The sequence below is a fragment of the Oryctolagus cuniculus genome, chromosome 4, assembly GCF_964237555.1.
Source record: "Oryctolagus cuniculus chromosome 4, mOryCun1.1, whole genome shotgun sequence".
NCBI lineage: Eukaryota > Metazoa > Chordata > Mammalia > Lagomorpha > Leporidae > Oryctolagus > Oryctolagus cuniculus.
In genome coordinates, this window is record NC_091435.1 from 111,610,590 (window position 1) to 111,628,200 (window position 17,611).

The 17,611-nt window shown below is 39.2% G+C and overlaps 1 protein-coding gene across 4 annotated transcripts in view; it reads right to left on the bottom strand.

Annotated features, from left to right (window-relative positions):
* The window catches only part of LOC108175368 (EGF-like and EMI domain-containing protein 1), a 707,491-nt gene that overhangs the window by 137,358 nt on the left and 552,522 nt on the right, over positions 1 to 17,611 (bottom strand). For all 4 annotated transcript variants that reach the window (XM_070072572.1, XM_070072574.1, XM_051818765.2 and 1 more), the window contains 2 exons: positions 5,140 to 5,259; positions 1,520 to 1,642 (listed from right to left, as the gene is read on the bottom strand). In XM_070072572.1, coding sequence (XP_069928673.1) covers positions 1,520 to 1,642; positions 5,140 to 5,259 — 243 coding nt within the window. The remainder of the gene's footprint in view (positions 1 to 1,519; positions 1,643 to 5,139; positions 5,260 to 17,611) is intronic.

Consider the following 17,611-nt stretch of genomic DNA (forward strand, 5'->3'; position numbering starts at 1 on the left):
CTGGGCTCTGAATTAACTATTCTAAAGAGATCAAACACCTGAAATTTGAAAACCAAACTGCCTCTCCTGTACTCTAAATGCAACTCCAGCCTTATCTTTCAGCTGCTCTAGCTGCTGTTGTACTACAGAAGTTGAAGCTTGTGTTTTGAACACAGCCACATTTATCTGCAAAGTTACAGGTATGAACTAGAGGAAGCTGGGAAGAAGTCAGGATGTGAAGATAGGGAAGAAAACCGAATTACTGATGTACTAAGACTGAATAGGAAGCAGAGATGGAGAAATAAGAAATCGGAAGAAATAAGAACACTTCTGAAATTTGAAAAAGAGGGGAAGAAGGAGATGGGTGAGAACAGGAAGTACTGATAGTATTTATCAGATAGTCTGAAGCTTAGTAAAGCAAGAAATGTATTCAGCTACAGAGTTTAGTAATAGACCTCTGGGAAGACATGAGAGTAGGAAACTTCAGCAACAGCAGTGACAGCTCAGCATGTTAACCTTTTACTTTCTCCCTAATGAGAGATTTTAAATTGCATAACTGAGCCTGGATGAAAAGGACTCTAAAGTTAGAAGACAAGGACCATATTGTTTTGAAAACAAGAGGTAAAGGGATGAGAGGGTAGAAGAGAAGGCAAAGTCGGAGGAGCCACTCAGAGAGGCACAGTGAGTAGCAACAGAGGAAGGGGAGAGAAAGGCCAGCATGGGAAGACACTCACGAGATGTGCCAGGCTAGGCACGACAAGCCAGAGCTGCTCCTTGTACTCATGGTGCCTTCATTCCTCCCAAGTTCTTTCCTTGAGTTTTACATTGGGATTATTTAGTATTCTATACATTTTCTATGGGAGAGGTGAAAAAGGAAGGCAGACTCTTCACCACTTCAAAGAGAAGAGCCCCAAGTCAGAGGGCAGGAGCCATCCCTTGCTGACCCCACTGTGTATCACCATGCAACCCATTTCCTGTGGACTCTGAGCCTCTGTTTCCTGGGCTATACAACACAGGACTTGGACTTCTGAGTCCCCACTGCCACCCTGCCCTAGTGGAAAATTCTTTTTTTTTTTTTTTTTTTTTTTTTTGGACAGGCAGAGTGGACAGTGAGAGAGAGAGACAGAGAGAAAGATCTTCCTTTTCCGTTGGTTCACCCTCCAATGGCCGCTGTGGCTGGCGCATGGCGCTGATCCGAAGCCAGGAGCCAGGTGCTTCTCCTGGTCTCCCATGCAGGTGCAGGGCCCAAGCAGTTGGGCCATCCTCCACTGCACTCCCTGGCCACAGCAGAGAGCTGGCCTGGAAGAGGAGCAACCAGGACAGAACCCAGCGCCCTGACCGGGACCAGAACCTGGGGTGCTGGCGCTGCAGGCAGAGGATTAGCCTATTGAGCTGCGGCGCAAGCCACCCTAGTGGAAAATTCTTAGGAAGCTTCTGCTCCAGGCAAGATCTTCAATGTTGTTTTTTGGTTTATTTATTACTCCGGTTTACTACTCGTAAAATATTACACATTTCCTGGGCTGTGATTGTTGTTACTTACTATAACACTGTCTTCCATCAGCTCCCAGCTCAAAGCCAGGGTGGCAGGCACAAGTGAAAGATCCCAGTGAGTTCACACAGCGATGGCCACAGTGAGCAAGCCCTTCCACACATTCATTTACATCTGCAGAAAGACCACACGGAGCAACTATGGTTTGGCAGCTCTCAGGAAGACTTCTTTGCACATTCCAAAAATGAACTAACCTCCTCTCATGTAACCCCAGACATCGTCACAGTAAATACCACAGATGTTCCATATTCTTTCTGCGAAGGGACGTTTGTAAATAAACCAACTGCTATGATATTACCTGAAGTGTTGGGCATATGCTCTTATACACTTCTATCTATTAGAACATGCTAGTATTTATTTTTTGGGAAAAAGAGAAAAGAAAATAAAACATGGGACAAATTTGCACTTTAGTGAGATGGGTTAAAGTAATTGTAATGTCTTTAGAAATATCTAGCACATTGCTAACCAAAAATGGCATCTTCACGATTTAAATTAGGCAGTGTATATGGCCATAAACAAAGCAAATCTGGGCCTTCATATATAACAACCCAAGGTTTACTTTGTATATAACTTTTACTTGGCAGTGCTATTCAAATACTGGTACCTTCTGTCTCTCAACACTGACAGTGCTATTTAGTGTGACTTCAGTTCTGTGGGTTAGATAATCTTTGCCCCTTCTCCTCATTTTTGTTTACTTATGTATTTAAAGGTTTTATTTATTTATTTGAAAAGAAGAGAAGAAGATAGGGAGAGAGATGAAGTGGAGGTAGAGGGAGGGAGGGAGGGATAGAGAGAGAGAGATTCTATTCATTGGTTCACTCCCCAAATGCCCATAACAGCTAGGACTGGGTCAGGTCAAAGCCAGGAGCCAGGAACTGAAGCTAGGTCTCCCATGTAGATGGCAAGGACCCAATCACTAGAACCATTATTTATTGCCTCCTAGGTGCATTAGCAAGAAGCTGGATTAGAAGTGGGGCAGAACTCAATCCTAGGCACCCCAATATGGCAGTGCCATAATGTCCAAGTCTTTTCTTTAAATGGATGGGTGGCATCATCTTCTTTGTGGCTAGTATTTATTGCTTGCATGTCCTACATGTCACCCTATCAGAGCACCTAAAATAACTGCTTATTCTTTTAATGTATTTTGAAAATGCTATTTGAGGGGCAGGTGTTTTGGTATAGTGGGTAAAGTTGCCATGGTCTGTGATGCCAGCATCCCATATGGGCGCCAGTTCACTTCCTGTCTGTTCCACTTCCTAACGAGCTCCCTGCTAATGGCCTGGGAAAACAGTGGAAGATGCCCCGAGCCGTTGGGGCCCTGCGCACATGTAGGAGATCTAGATGGAGCTCCTGGCTCCTGGCTTCGGCCTGGTGCACCCCTGGCCATTGTGGTCACTGTGGAATGACCAGTAGACGGAAGACCTCTCTCTCCCTCTGCTTCTGTAGTTCTGACTTTCAGACAAGTAAATAATTTTTAAGCACGATTTGAGCAGAAATTTGGGGGATGTATTTTCTAGGAACAAAGTATCAGATAGTAAAATGAATTACTTGGATATAGGTATATAGGTATGTGTCTAATCTATGAGATGACTTCAATAATTTCATGGAAATGGAATAAATGATGTTTATTTTGGTGTCTAAAAACTCTGAAATTTATGCATAATTTTTCCCAATATGCCTTTCCATTAATTTGTTTGAAGAGCCTTCATATTCTTCAATTCTGGGTCAAGAGATGAGCCAGGACTCCAGAAACAGAATCAAAGCAGAAATGTTCTATTAGAATCATGCTATGGGGCCAGCCTGTGGCATAGCAGGTTAAGTCACTGCTCGTGATGCTAGCATCTGAGTGCCAGAACGAGTCTCAGCTGCTCCACTTTTTTTTTCTTTTTCTGAAGATTTATTTATTTATTTGAAAGGTAGAATCAGAGAGAGAGAGAGAGAGAATCTTCCATCTGCTGGTCCCTAAATGGCCGCAACAGCCAGAGCTGGGCCAGGCTGAAACCAGGAGCTTGGAGCTTCTTTGAGATTTCCTATGTGGGTACAGGGACCCAAGTACTTGGGCAATCCTCTGCTGCTTCCCCAGGCACATTAGCAGGGAGCTGGATCTGAAGTGGTGCAGCTGGGTCTCGAACCGGCACCCATAAGGGATTGCTGGCACTATAGGCAGCGGCTTACCCTGCTGTGCCACCCTGTGTGCTCCACTTCTGATCTAGTTCTGTGCTATTTCACCTGGGAAAGCAGAATATGGCCCAAGTACTTGCATCCCTGCCACCCACAAAGGACTATGGATGGAATCCCAGTTTCCTAGTTTCAGCCTGGCCCAACCCTGGTTTTGCAGTCATTAGAGGAGTGAACCAGTGAATAAAAGATCTCTCTCTCTCTCTCTCTCTCTCTCTCTCTCTCTCTCTCTCCATCTCATCCTCTCCCTCTCTCTCAATTTTTCTCTGCCTTTCAAATAAATAAATCTTTTAAAAATCATATTTTAACAAAAGATCCACAGAAAATGTAATCCTCTTTTGGCTTAAAGAAGAAAAACACTAATTTCTTAAACATTAAATTGTCTATTTTTATTGGGAAGGCAGAGGGAGGGAGGGAGGGAGGGGGAGAGGGAGAGAGAGAGAGAGATCTTCTATTTACTAGTTCACTCCTGAAATCCTTGCAACAGCCAGGGAGCTAGAGCTAGGTCAGACTGAAGCTAGGAGTCTGGAACTCCATCTGAATCTCCTATGTGAGTGACAGGGACACAACTAGTTGAGCCATCACTTGCTGCCTCCCAGGCTGCACAATAGCAGAAGCTGTAATTCGAAGCAGAACTGGAACTCAAACACAGGCACTCTGATAAAAGATGTGGGCATCCCAAATGGCATCTTAACCACTGTGCCAATGCCCACCTCATAGCACTACATTTTATGTCTAATTCTTTTTCAATTTTTCAAATAGCTTATCAGTCCCCAAAGCCAGGAAACATTTTTGTATTTTCATAATTAATCCAAATAAACTATTTCTCATTTCATGAAAATGTCATGATAAAAATGAAGGATTCTGTGATTTCTCAGAAGTTATTAAAACAAAGCGTGTCCCACGGGATTGACTTCATTTATCAGCCCTGGTCATAGAATGATTTATCACTTTCATCTTTGAATTGAAGTATGTCTGTTTTGCCATTTCTAGGAAACAGAAATGTGTAACCTTGTATTTATAAGTTTCTTTCTTTTTTGTTTTAATTATTCCTAACTTCTGAGAGTACTCATTTGCACATAGTTGCTTTTCAAAGGTTATCCCAACCTTCTGTAGCCTGCAATAAAAAGCTCCCTGTGTGGTTATAGAAGGTTTTGAAATATTAATTCTGGAATTCACTTCAGAATGAAACAGAAAGCAAAGCATTAATTCTGAAACTATACTAAGTCATTTTTTTTCTATTGTAACTGAGAATTTCACTGAGTTTTTATATTATAACAAAAATAGCTTTCAGAATGATCAAATAAGAATTTAAATGTTCTTTTTCCAAGCATAAATGAAAACACCTTTTCTCCTAGCTGCTCTGGCTATTCAAAACTGAATTACCACAAAATTTCAAACAATTACACAATTCATCATTTTCAGCTTCCTACCTTCACAGGACTTTTTGTTTTCAGACAGCTGGTGCCCTGGGTGGCAGGCACACCTGGCCACGCCATTCTCACTCTGACATATGTGAGCACATCCATTCCCACCTGTGCAGGGGTCCATCTCTGAAAGCAATTAAACAGTGATAATTTATAATTCTTTCAGTTGAGAAAGATATATAGAGTGGAAGGGTAGACAAAGAAAAGTAGAGAGGGCACTGGATTTTTCATGCAAAGATGTGAAAGACCCCTGAATGTCCCTTGTCACTTTCATATGAAACTCATTCAAGCAAAGCTTTTCCATTTTTGTGATCTGAACAAATTTAAATGTGATCAAAGTCAACAAGGAATTAGCTCAATGTCACTTTTCCTAGAAATAGATTTCCTTCCATCATATTCAGCAAGAACTCCTCCAGAGAGCTCTGCACTTTTCCTCCTTTTCTCCCCACCTTGTCTACTCCTGTAAGAAGTAGGATCATCCTTAGACAAAGCTTAGTACTTCATCTAGCTGTCTCTGCCTTTGGACACGCAGTCTCCGAATGAGGAAAAGGCAGACTTGAGAGACACGGGGGAGGTCATCCTGCAGTTGTCCTGGGAATGGGAACAGGCAAGTTCAAACACCATCATAATTATGTAAGACTGCCTCTTTCTTCCCTTTCGTGCTCCTGTTTTAATAAATCTTACTCAAATTCCTGAAAGTTCAAAGTCGTAGAAAGTCACATATCTTGTCAGCAGTACTTCTGCATAGCTTATCTGACAGTTTATGAAGTACATTATTCTGATCTGACTCTATGAGTCTTATGTTATCTACCTTACATACAGGCTGCTAGGGTGGGGTCACAAAATTTTCATCCCTGTCACTCCCTCCTGTTTTAATAAAATAAGGCAGAGTAGAAAAATTTTAACAGTATATATAAAATTGCCCTGGTTCCATATTTACACTATTTCAACCCAAACTCTACTATACACAAATATTTCATGCTTTCATGAGCTTTTTTTTTTTTTTTGAGAATCCTTCTATAGTTTCTTAATGAAAATAAAAGTAATGCATGACAATACACATGTGAGTCTTTGCACTTATTTGGATCTTTATTTCATATTTCATATTTTCCACTATGTAAGTTTTGTACTTTGCTAAATTTGTTCCTTTGCATTTTATTATTTTTGCTGCTATTTTGAATGGTATTGCTTTGCAATGTCCTTTCTGGATTGTTCATTTCTAGAATATGGAAATACAATTGATTTTTTGTGCTGACCTTGTATCCCACAGTTTTGCTAAAGTCCTTCATTAGTTCCAATATTTTAAAAATATATTCTTTTGGATTCTCTATGTGCCAGATCATGTCATCTGCAAACAGATATCTTACTTCCTGCTTTTCCAGTCTGGATGTCTTATTTATTTTCTTACCCTATTGCTCTGGCTAGAACCTCCAAGCCATTCGCAGGGAGCTGGATTGGAAGTTGAGCAGCCAGGTCTTAAACTGGTGCTCCTATGGGATGCTGGCATTACAAATGGCAGCTTTAAACACTACACTACAACACTGGTCCTTTTTAATTGATTTCTTTCACTTAGTAATATGAATTTTCTCCATGTCCTTTTCTAGTTTCAGAGCTCATTTCTTAATTTTAGTGCTGAATAAATTATATTTTCCAGGTATTCCATGGTTTATAAATTGACCTAACAAAGGACATACTGGTTGCTTCCCAGTTTTGGCAGTTATAAGTCTGGTCAAAACTCAAGTACCAATAAATATAAAAATCACTGCAGGTATATATTACATATATTTTGATCAAATAGAATTATATTAGAATGCAAAATAAAAACAAAGTCTGAAAATTCCATAATTTTAGAAATATAACAACACAATTATAAGATATTCATGACTCAAATAATGTACACCAAGGAAATTAGAAAATATTTTTAAATAAATGAAAACACTGTTAAAATGTGTAAGAGAAAACTAAATCACCATTTAGAGAATTGTACAGTTTTAAGTGCTTATGCCAGAAAAGAATGAAAATCACAAATTTATAAAGCAGAGAAAGAAGACCATAAAGTAAATAGAGGGAAATTATAAACATGACATTGATATAAAAAATAAACAATGAAGATAATCACTAAAACAAAAGTTATTTTTAAGAAAGATCAATAAAATTGACAAATCTCTCGTCAAACAAATGTGAGGCGGCAAATCAGTAGGGAATATTATGGATAATTTTTGCAAATATATCTGACATTTTGCTTTAAAATGCAAATATAATTCATGTATCAGTTTATAGGGAAATTAAAATTGATTCAAGCAGTAATGGAAAACTTAAGAAAGCTATTAAAAATTTTAAAATTGAATTCATAAATGAAATTTTTTGGCAATGGAAATGAGCCAGCCATTTTAGCTGGGCTGGTAAATTATCTTGGATGTTTACCTAAGAAATTATTCTAATCCTACACAAACTCTCATGGAAAACTGTTGGGATGGAATGCTTCTTAACTCACTTTATAAGCCAGTATTACTCTGATACCAAACAAGAAACACTAACAAAAAATATAACAACAACAACAAAACCAATTGAAAAAACAATAGACCTAATCAGTTTAGATACCAAAGTACCAAAAGATTTCTTAACTGAAAATTCCAAGTTTTGACAGGAGGATAGAGGACCAGGTACACTCATATATTGGGTGAGACTATTATAAAGTCATACAACTCTAGAAGACAATATGGAAGTATCTCACAAGGTTAAGTGCATATTTATCAAATGACCTAACAATTCCACTCTGTGGTATTTACCCGACAATAAAATACCATTTAGTTATAAAAGGCTATTAATACATGCCACAATATAGGTAAGTTTAAAAACCATTCTGCCAAATAAAAGAAGCCAGACAAATGATTAGATGTAGAATTATTTAATTTTTATGACATTCTAGAAAACAGAAATCCAATCTATAATTATGGAAAGCACAACAGAGGGATTCCCTGCAAAGGTTAATACGGGATACTTTTGAAGTGATGAAAATTTTTCGTATGCTTATTGTGGTGATAGTTACATGATACATATATTTAAATATGTAAAATGAATCACTACTACATTTTATTGAATGTAAGCTCCATCATTAAAAATTGAGTTCAAAATAATGAGAACAAAAAATAAGGGTTAATTTTTGTTTGATTATCTGTGGTTCACATGAAAGATAGAGAAATTGATATAAGTATTCCATTATTTCCATATGTCCCAGTGGATTTTGAGCCTCCTTCAGAGCAAATGCCACATCTTATTTATTCTGCTATTTAAAACCACTCAAACATACTGCTTAAAAATTAATATTAATGTTTGAAAGACCAATGTGGATAATTAATACTCTTCCCATTTTCTGTCATATGAAAGCACTGGTTACGACCTCAGTTATTTCCTATCTTTCATGCCAAGATAACCGTGATCTTGACTACCTGACTGATTAAGATTTGTTCTGTTTCTCATACTCTATCCTAGCTACTACCTTTTCCATGAAATCTTTCTCTATGATCTCAGTGACAGCTCTTATTATTGAAAAAAAGTAATTTTTCTTAAATGAGCTCCCTTACAACAGCACTTTTGAGGATGTTAATGTGTGTTAATAACAAAAGTTTTTTTTTTATTTTTAAAGATTTTTATTTATTTATTTGGCAGGTAAGAGTTACAGACAGTGAGAGAGAAAGATAGAGATAAAGGTCTTCCATCCCCAAATGGTTCATTCCCCAAATGGCTGAAATAGCTGGGGCTGGACAGATCTGAAGCTAGGAGCCAGGAGGTTCCTCTGGTTCACCAATGCAGGTGCAGGGGCCCAAGCACTTGGGCCATCTTCCACTGCTTTCCCAGGCCATGGCAGAGAGCTGGATCGGAAGAGGAGCAGCTGGGTCTTGAACCAGCGTCCATATGTAATGCAGGTGTCTCAGGAGGAGGATTAACGTACTATGCCATAGTGATTTCTCAGAGAATTCATTATGGTCATCTAAAATATGCAAGAGTAGTTAACTTTCCCATGCTTACTTGAACAGGAAATATTTTTATTGTGAACCAATTCAACAGATTAATTTTCATTGAGCAAGATGCTATATATATATGCTAAATATAAATATATATACATATTTCTGCTACTGTATTATATTAAACTCTAACAGATCAGTAACAGGACATATTATTTATCTTTGAATAGACAATAATTCTTTGACACCAGGGACCTGATTCATGCCTTGATATACCCATCCGTCTCAAATTTGTTTAGAAGATGCTTAATAAAATGTTTGATGAAAAAAGAATGTAGCTAGCAAAAATCTGGCTTCTAGTATTGGTGTGTCAGTTTCAAGGAAAGTGTTTCCTTGAATGATATTCAACAGATGCACTATGGTAGACTTTAGACACACAGAGGTGATTAGGACCATCTCCCTGCTCTCATGGAATATCCGTTCTGGTAGACAAGTAGATAGTGTATGAATACACAAATAAGAATGGTAAGTACATATTATTTTGAGGACTATGAAGAAAATAAAAAACAGAAAAGAGACTTCTTTTCTCTGTGTACATGTCATACACGTGGTTCATGGCAAGGATGTTTGGGATTTATTCTCCATCTCATAGAAAGCTACTAAAGGCTTTAAGTAGAAAAATGATAGGTTTCACAGCTAAAATTTCCACATCACCTGATTACTGGTATGACTAAAGGTAGATCTAGTTCATTAAGTAAATGTTCTATTTCAACATGGTCACCCCAGCCACACAGTATATATACTTTAATTGATTTATTTATTTTTTATTTATTTATTTTTTTGACAGAGTGAACAGTGAGAGTGAGAGACAGAGAGAAAGGTCATCCTTTGCCGTTGGAGGGTGAACCACTGCGGCCGGTGCACTGTGCACTGTGCACGGTGCACTGTGCTGATGCGAAGGCAGGAGCCAGGTGCTTATCCTGGTCTCCCATAGGGTGCAGTGCCCAAGGACTCCGGCCATCCTCCACTGCACTCCTGGGCCACAGCACAGAGCTGGACTGGAAGAGGAGCAACTGGGACAGAATCTGGCGCCCCGACCGGGACTAGAACCCTATGTGCCGGCGCCGAAAGGTGGAGGATTAGCCTATTGAGCCGTGGTGCTGGCCACATTTTGATTTATATTCTTAAATTCCTCATTCTCTTTCATGCTTACACAAAGACAAGATCTTTCAAAGGCAAAAGAAACTATTGTTGCTTTCCATGTAACTTGGAAAACATAAATAAGAAGGTAATTTGGATGAATGGCTTGGCAAGGATTCCACTAAATACATTACTTTAATAGTAGTTTAAAATAATGTATCATAGGGGCCAACACTGTGGTACAGTGGGTTAAAGCCCTGATCTGCAGCATCAGCATCCCATGTGGGTGTCAGTTCAAATCCTGGCTGCTCCATTTCCAGTTTACCTCCCTGCTAATGTGTCTGGGAAAGCATTGGAAGATGCCCCAAATGCTTGGGCCCTTGCACCCATGTGGGAGACCTGGAAGAAACTCCTGGCTCCTGGCTTAGGATCAGCTCAGCTCTGACCATTGCAGCCATTTGGGAATGAATCAGTGGATGGAAGCTCTGTCTCTACCTCTCTCTGTAACTCTGCCTTTCAAATAAATAAAATAAATCTTTAAAGAAATAATACATCATAATTTTCTTGAATAGCTCAAACCTTGGCTGTAAATCATTTTAAGGGCTAGATGATTAGTCATACTTTTTGATGATGAGTAAGTAAAAAAAAAAATCTATTTTATTTTATGTATTACCAAAATAAACTAAAGGTCTTGCTTGGGTTTTCAAAAAGTATGAGACAGGAAATATAAGATTGAACAAATCATGAGTGAAATCAACAAAATAGTGGAATAAGACTTCTAGTGTTAGTTGTTTTGCTGAAACATCTATCTATATATACACAAAATTACAATCACAAGATCCAAGGAATCTAGGTGAGAGGTTATAGCACTTGGATGTAGGACAGAAACATGAGAAGATGCATGGAGAAAGGATGTATAGCTTCACGTATCATCTCTCCCTTCCTCCATGCCCCAGCAGCAGAGCGAGGAGAGATATCCTTGCCTAGAGAAAGCAGAATGAAGTGAGCACACCACAGCCCAGCCCCAGTGAAACTTGATGCCAGGCTGGAAGCCTCATGCTCCAGGCCAGCATCCATAGACAATCCTCCAGGCTCACCCCAATGCAAGATCAAATCCCATAGCTCTCTAGCATGCCTCAGAACAATGTCACATCCAGTGATGCATGACCTAAACTAGCTTTTATAAATCCAGGCTCCAGGCATATCTGCTTTTCAATGTGATATTTGAGTTTTTCATAAATCTGTATTATTTAAACTGAATCAATGTGTCTACAAACTGTGTAAGAAAAGTATAAAAACTTAACCAATCAGTGTGTACAACTGACTGGTTATTTCCAGATTTAAACCCTCATTTTGATGAAGTGAATAAACATCAACTTTGAATTAACCAAACTTTCATTTCCAATTAATGCATCATACTAAAATCTTACAGTAGGAAACAATCAACAAAAAGAAGAGATAACCTATCGAATTGTAGTAAAATTTTGCAAATCAAACTAATGATAAGGGATTAATGTAAAAAATACATAAGTGGACAAAAGACATGAATACATATTTCTCAGAAGACATATAAATGTTCAATAGATACATGAAACAAATGCTCAACAATCACTAATCATCAGGAAGTAAAAATTAGAACCACAAAGAGATCTTGGAAAACCTTGGATTTTGTGCTTAGAATGGATATTTTCAGAGACAAAAGATAGCAAATTTAGTGAAGAGTGGAAAAAGGGTGTCCTTGCACACCATTGGTGGGAATGTAAATTTACATAATTTTGCACAATGAAATTGAAAAGAATATGGAAGTTGTCAAAAATTTAAAATGGATACACCATATGACCTGTCCAATTTTGGTGTATATACCCAAGAAAATTAGTGTGTCAAAGAGATACTTATACTTCCATGTTAACTGCAGTTCTATTCATAATAGCCAAGATATGGAATCAACCTAAGAGTGTATTAATGTATGAACAGATAAAGAATTGTATAAAGAAAATATCTGTATACACAATGGAATATTGTATATTCTACCTGAAAAAAAGAAAATAAACCTGTCATGTGTAACTACATGTATGAACCTGGAGAGCATTGTACTTTGCAAAATAAGCCAGGCACAGAAAGACAAATGCTGCATTATTATATCTGAAATCTGAAAATATGAAATTCACAGAAGCAGAGAAAATGCTGGTTGCCAAGGATTGAAATACCGAGGAAAACAATGGGGATAAAATGGGGCAGATATTGGTCAATTGGTACAATATTTCAGTTATACAAGATGAGTAAGTTCTGGAAAGCTATTGGATAGCATGGTGACTATAGTCAATAATGGTGGATGGGGCTGGCATGGTTCCCATTGTGTTAAAACCGTGGCTTGCAATGCTGGCATCCTGTATCAGAGTGCCAGTTTGAGTCCTGACAGCTCTGCTTCCAATACAGCTCCCTACTAATGTGCCTTGGAAAGCAGCAGAGGATGGCCCAAATACATGGGCTCTAGTCATCCTTGTAGGAGACAATGATGAAGTTCTGAGCTCCTGGCTTCAGTCTTACCTTGCCCCAGCCATTGCAGTCATTTGAAGAATGAATCAGCATTATAAAGATCCCTATCTCTCTCTTTCTCTCTCTCTCTTTTCCCCCACCACACATCACTCTCTGTTTCAAATAAGTAAATATTTTTAAAAATTACTGAAAATTACTTGAAAATTGCTGAGAGTAGATCTTAAGTGTTTTCACCACCAAAAATGATATGTGAGGTGAAGAACATAGCAATTAGCTTGATTTTATCATTTCACAATGCATACAGAGATCAAAACATCAAATTGTACACTATAAGTATATACAACATTTATTCATCATCTACCTCAATGAAACTTAGGGTGGGAAAAAAAAGTAGCTTAGTAAAAACAATAAACCTTCATAAATGTTTTCAGAATTAGGTTGTGATTATGTTTACTCCAAATTACTCTTTGTCATAAATTTCTACTTTCTGAAAATGCATTGCATAAGGATCCAGAGAAATATGCTTGTATTATTTGTGGACTGAAACATACACTTACTGGCAAACTATAATAGCCAATTTTCACCTCTGAATTTTTAAGAAAAACTCTTTCATAATTTGAGCAAGTATATAATGAGGCAGTCAAATGATATTTTATCAAAACCAGTAACACATTTTTTTTTGTCTTAAGGTTAGATAATTATTTTTCTTGCCCAAAAGATCCTGAATTACATTTTCTTGAATTTTCCAGGGACTAGTCTTCTGGAAGTTAATGACAGAGAATTACAACTTCAATGGAAAAGATCTGGCTAATTTTAATCTCACTGTGACTACTTTCAAACTCACTTATGTAACACTTTTTAAAGATCACTTTCTTCAAGATGTATGCTGGTAACCACCATGGATATCCTGGAGGCTCCATGGCATTTGGTAAGGTTTTCCAATATTCAGTCCATTCTTTTTTTTTTTTTTTTTTTTTTTTTTTTGACAGGCAGAGTGGACAGTGAGAGAGAGAGACAGAGAGAAAGGTCTTCCTTTGCCATTGGTTCACCCCCCAGTGGCTGCTGCAGCCGGTGTGCTGTGGCCAGCGCACCGTGCTGATCCGAAGGCAGGAGCCAGGTGCTTCTCCTGGTCTCCCATGAGGGGGCAGGGCCTAAGCACTTGGGCCATCCTCCACTGCACTCCCTGGCCATAGCACAGAGCTGGACTGGAAGAGGAGCAACTGGGACAGAATCCGGCGCCCCGACCGGGACTAGAATCTGGTGTGCCAGCGCCGCAGACGGAGGATTAGCCTACTGAGGCGCGGTGCTGGCCCAGTCTTCATTTTATCTCTCTCTAGATTCTCACTTTTTAGTCTTTGAAGATATCCAACCCCAGTGATTCTACTCTTAAATTGAGGTGTCCATTAACATTAGTCCAGTTTCTGCCACTACAACAAAATATTTGAGGCTGGGTACTTCATAAAAAAAAGAGATTTATTTAGCTCCCAGTTTTGAAGGCTTAAGTCCAAGACTGAGTTGATACTATAGTTTGAACATGACTTGGCTTTCTAACTCACGCAGATATTTAATGGCCAAAATCTTATGATATTGATGTTAACAGGGTGTTGGCTTGATCCAATTATGGTGTCTGAGGTGAGGCCTTGGGAAGTGATCAGATTGGATTAGGTTGCTAGGTTGGAGCCCCGAAGATCAAATCATGATAATCTTATTGGCAGCATAATCCTGGTCTTTCTGTGTCCTGGCTCACCCTGTGATTATTTCTCTGCACACATCTCAGCATCCATGGGACTTATTAGATGCCGGATCATTCAGGATGCATAATCTTGGACTTTTAACCTCCAAGGCTATGAGCTGACATAAACCCTTGTTTCCTAGATTGTTCCTTTCAGGAATTTTTTATAGCAACAAAAGCTGATTAATGTAGGCCCACTATTCAACCACCGGTGAGGACATGAGGTGGATGGTATCACAATGGCAGGAGCATGTTGTGGAAGAGATCACACAGAGAGACAAAAGCCAGAGAGATTCAGGAGCTAGTCTTGCTCTCCTATCACAGCTCATTAGTCTCTTCTGAGGGCAGTGGCTCCAGTGAGCTGATCTCCTTCTGCTAGTTCCACCACCTCACCACCACCATGGTGCAGACAAAGCCTTCAGGGTATGAAAGTTGGTAGACACACACAAACCACAGTATCATTTTTAATAAAGTACCATGTGGTTAAACAGTATACCTTTTACTATATGAGTGTATAGTGGCATTGTACCAGGGAATATGTTCTAACTCCAAGGAATATATTCCTAAGAAAAATGATTTGGATATATTGCTTATAAAAATATTCACTTTAAAAACCCAATAACTTCCTCTATTGCATATATTTGCAATCTAATGGGCTCTCTATCTCTGCAGTAATCCTCTAATACAGAGTTAATCTGGGATGCTGGCACTTTTTTTTTTTTAATTAATAACTACTCCTCTAGGCCAGTGCTGTAGTGTAGAGGGTAAAGCTCCCACCTACAGTACCAGCATCCAATATTGGCATCGGTTCATGTCCCGGCAGCTCCACTTCTGATCAAGCTCTCTGCTATGGCCTGGGAAAGCAGTAGAAGATGGTCAAAGTCCTTGGGTACCTGCACCCACTTGGGAAATCTGGAAGAAGCTCTTGTCTCCTGGCTTCGGATCAGCACAGCTCTGACTGTTGCAACCATCTGGGGAGTGAATCAGTAGATGGTAGACCTCTCTCTCTCCGTCTCTGCCTCTGCCTCTGCCTCTCTGTGACTTTGCCTTTCAACTAAATAAATAAATCTTAAAAAAAACAACAACAAAAAACACTACTCCTCTTTTACAACTCAACTCAACTTCTCAGAACCTTTATGGGCCACCATATTTGCTACTCTCTGGATTCTCTTCATACAACATGTGTGTATTTTCTACTGGGCTGCTATACTTTATATTTATGCATTTGTTTCCCCCACTAGATGATGAGATTCTTTAGGGCAGACATTGGTTTTTGTGTTGAATAACTCCTTGGTTTTAAGCCCAGTGCCTGATGCATAATAGAAACTAGAGAATGCCCCTCGCACAAAGGAAATGGTTGACAAAGCAACAAGTACATGTATGAGGAAGAAGGTATGCAGAGTTTTCTCTATGGTGAAATATTAAATGTCTATCTCAAGCTTGAAGAAATGAATCTTCAAAGCAAAAATTAGATAAAACAATCATTTGGTACATGTCTTTAAAAAGACAGAAAAATGGCTCCCAAACCTTTAGATTTTCCTTTCAAGTTTTGCTCATTACTAATAATATTCATTTCTTACACTCACTATATATGCTCTTGTCCCTCAGAGAGTCAAGGCTTATTTCTAGTATGGCATTATGGATCCCTTTCATCCAGTCCTAGATAAGATGCAAGAAATCTATTTAGTTCATGGAAAGAAGTGCAGTTGCTGTTGGAGACTCTACAGGCTTAATGAACTGCATGTTCACTTTAAAGGCTAATCCAAACCAAGCAGCATTAGCACAAATCTGAGACTCACAATGCTGTTCAGACATGAAATGCCCACTGAGAATCTAACTGGGATTCCTAATTGATAGCATCTCCATTTATGGGGCAATAGGACTGCATTTATCGCAGTGCAATATAAGAGTTTGTACTGACTGAACAGAGAAGCTAGCTACATCTTCCTATGATGCTATAGCTTAGTTTAGCTATTAATTTGGCAGTTTAGCCGGCACCGTGGCTCAATATACTAATCCTCTGCCTTGCAGCACTGGCACACCGGGTTCTAGTCCCGGTTGGGGCACCGGATTCTGTCCCGGTTGCCCCTCTTCCAGGCCAGCCCTCTGCTGTGGCCAGGGAGTGCAGTGGAGGATGGCCCAAGTGCTTGGGCCCTGCACCCCATGGGAGACCAGGAGAAGCACCTGGCTCCTGCCATCGGATCAGCGCGGTGCGCCAGCCGCAGCGGCCATTGGAAGATGAACCAATGGCAAAAGGAAGACCTTTCTCTCTGTCTCTCTCTCACTGTCCACTCTGCCTATCCAAAAAAAAAAAAATTTGGCAGTTCTTGGGCTGTAAATCATGGACACTATTGGCTTAGCATTCATGTCTGGTTCACATCCCAGCAGTGGCAGTTCACCATCTACAATCATGTTTCCCATTTGTGGTCCAGCCCAGCTGGAGAGCCAATTTCAAACACAATTGCAGCCAGGTCAGACAACAGGACTGATAGTCAAATGTCACATCCTCTGAGGTCCTGGGAGACCATCTACTTTGTGAAGTATTAAAACAAATACTGTGAGAAAATAAGAGTGGATATGAACTAGACTCCTTTTTTTAAAAGTTAAAGCTTATTATCAAAGAATACTCTAAATCTTGGAATTTATATAAGAATTAGTCTAGAATAGTCACATTGACATTTAACAGATGAAACTTTCAAGAAAACACAGAGGAAAGATCAAAGAGACAGGTATTTGTAGCCTGACTCTGCCAATGCCACCAGCTTTGGAAACTTGTGACAATCATTTGACTTCTGGGAGCCCTCAGGTCTTTATCTGTAAAACAAGCATGGTAACGGTGACTTCATGGGAGTGTGTGAATATTAAGTGAAATGATGTATGCCAAGTAACTAAGACAGTGTTTGGAATATTGTAGATGCTCAACAAATGTTAGACATTATTGGCAGAAGTAAAGAAAGATGAATTGAAATGCAGAAAAGAATAATGAGCTAGTATCGGAGAGAGAGATCTTGGGGTGGGCATTAGATGCAGCAGTCAGGATGCTACTTGGAATACCCACACTTCATATCAAAATGCCTGGATTTGACTCCTGGGTCACCTTTGCTTCCATTCCAGTTTCCTACTGATACATACCCAGGAGGCAGCA